Source organism: Eimeria mitis, genomic scaffold (genome assembly GCF_000499745.2).
Source record: "Eimeria mitis Houghton genomic scaffold, Emh_scaff2007, whole genome shotgun sequence".
Lineage (NCBI taxonomy): Eukaryota > Apicomplexa > Conoidasida > Eucoccidiorida > Eimeriidae > Eimeria > Eimeria mitis.
The window spans coordinates 5,905-6,992 of NW_013570330.1; the positions used below are offsets into that span (position 1 = coordinate 5,905).

At 55.8% G+C, this 1,088-nt stretch overlaps 1 protein-coding gene across 1 annotated transcript in view; it reads left to right on the top strand.

Moving 5' to 3' along the window:
• Window positions 1–262: 262 nt before the first annotated feature.
• EMH_0047230 (uncharacterized protein) overlaps window positions 263–1,088 on the top strand; it is a gene marked incomplete at both ends in the record, with an annotated part of 2,374 nt that continues 1,548 nt past the window's right edge. The window contains one exon of the mRNA XM_013496261.1: window positions 263–1,086. Within this exon, the coding sequence (XP_013351715.1) occupies window positions 263–1,086 (824 nt within the window). The remainder of the gene's footprint in view (window positions 1,087–1,088) is intronic.

The window sequence follows — 1,088 nt, forward strand, 5'->3', positions numbered from 1 at the left end:
GAGCGGGAATGTTGAACTGGAGGATTTGCAAGTGAAACCTGAGGTTTCAGACCTTTTAGGTTTACCTTTTCGTGTTATATGGGGGAGAATACAAAAAATAAAACTAACTATACCATGGTCTAGGCTAGGTTCAGCTCCTGTATCCCTAGAGGTTGCAGGAATTCATGTTTTGCTTCACCCGAAACCGATACCGCAGCAGAGCGATGAAGAGCTTATTATACAGCTTAGAGCGGCAAAATATAGACAAATAGAAGCATGTGAAATGCAGATGCATGATGCTAGACTCAGACTAGCAGAACAGCAGCAACATCATTCCACTGCTGCTGCTGCAAATAGCAGCAGCACCAGCAGCACCAGCAGTAGTACCAGCAGCAGCAGCAATACCACCACCACCGCCACCACCGCCACCAGCAGCAGCACCAACAAAGAAGGAGATGGAGGATTCTTCTTTCGTTTTGTTAATAAAATACTCAGCAATCTTCTCGTAGATATCCGCGATGTACATATAGCGCTCGTTGACCCCGCAAGGGGTTTCTCGGTCGGCTTGCTGCTGACGCAGGCCTCCATACACAACACAGATGCAGCATGGAGGCGGTATGAGCAGCAGCAGCAGCAGCAGCAGCAGCAGCAGCAGCAGCAAAAGAAACAGACCTTCTACAAGGCATGTGAACTCACAGGGCTGGCCGTCTACTGCGCCCTCGATGGAACCAACGGAAAACAGCAGCAGCAGCAGCAGCAGCAGCAGCATCGTATTCGTCCGCATCAACAGCAGCAGCAGCAGCAGCAACAGCAGCAGCAGCAGCAGCAGCAGTCGTTGCTGCAGCAGCAGCAGGCTTTGCCTACAAGCCTGCCGCTGCCACTCGTCCCGCCCCCCCCGCCATCCGAGCCGCCGCCCCCTCCCTCCACTCCGCCTCCGGGTGGCTTCGCAGCAGCAGCAGCAGCAGCAGCAGCAGCAGCGGAGGCGCAGCAGGGAGAAGATGCCTCCACGAAGGCTGGCGCAACTGCATGCGACAGAGGGCCACTGGAGGAGGGGCCCCCCTTGGGCGGGGGGCCCCTCCAGGGGCCCCTAGCAGCAGAACAGGGTACAG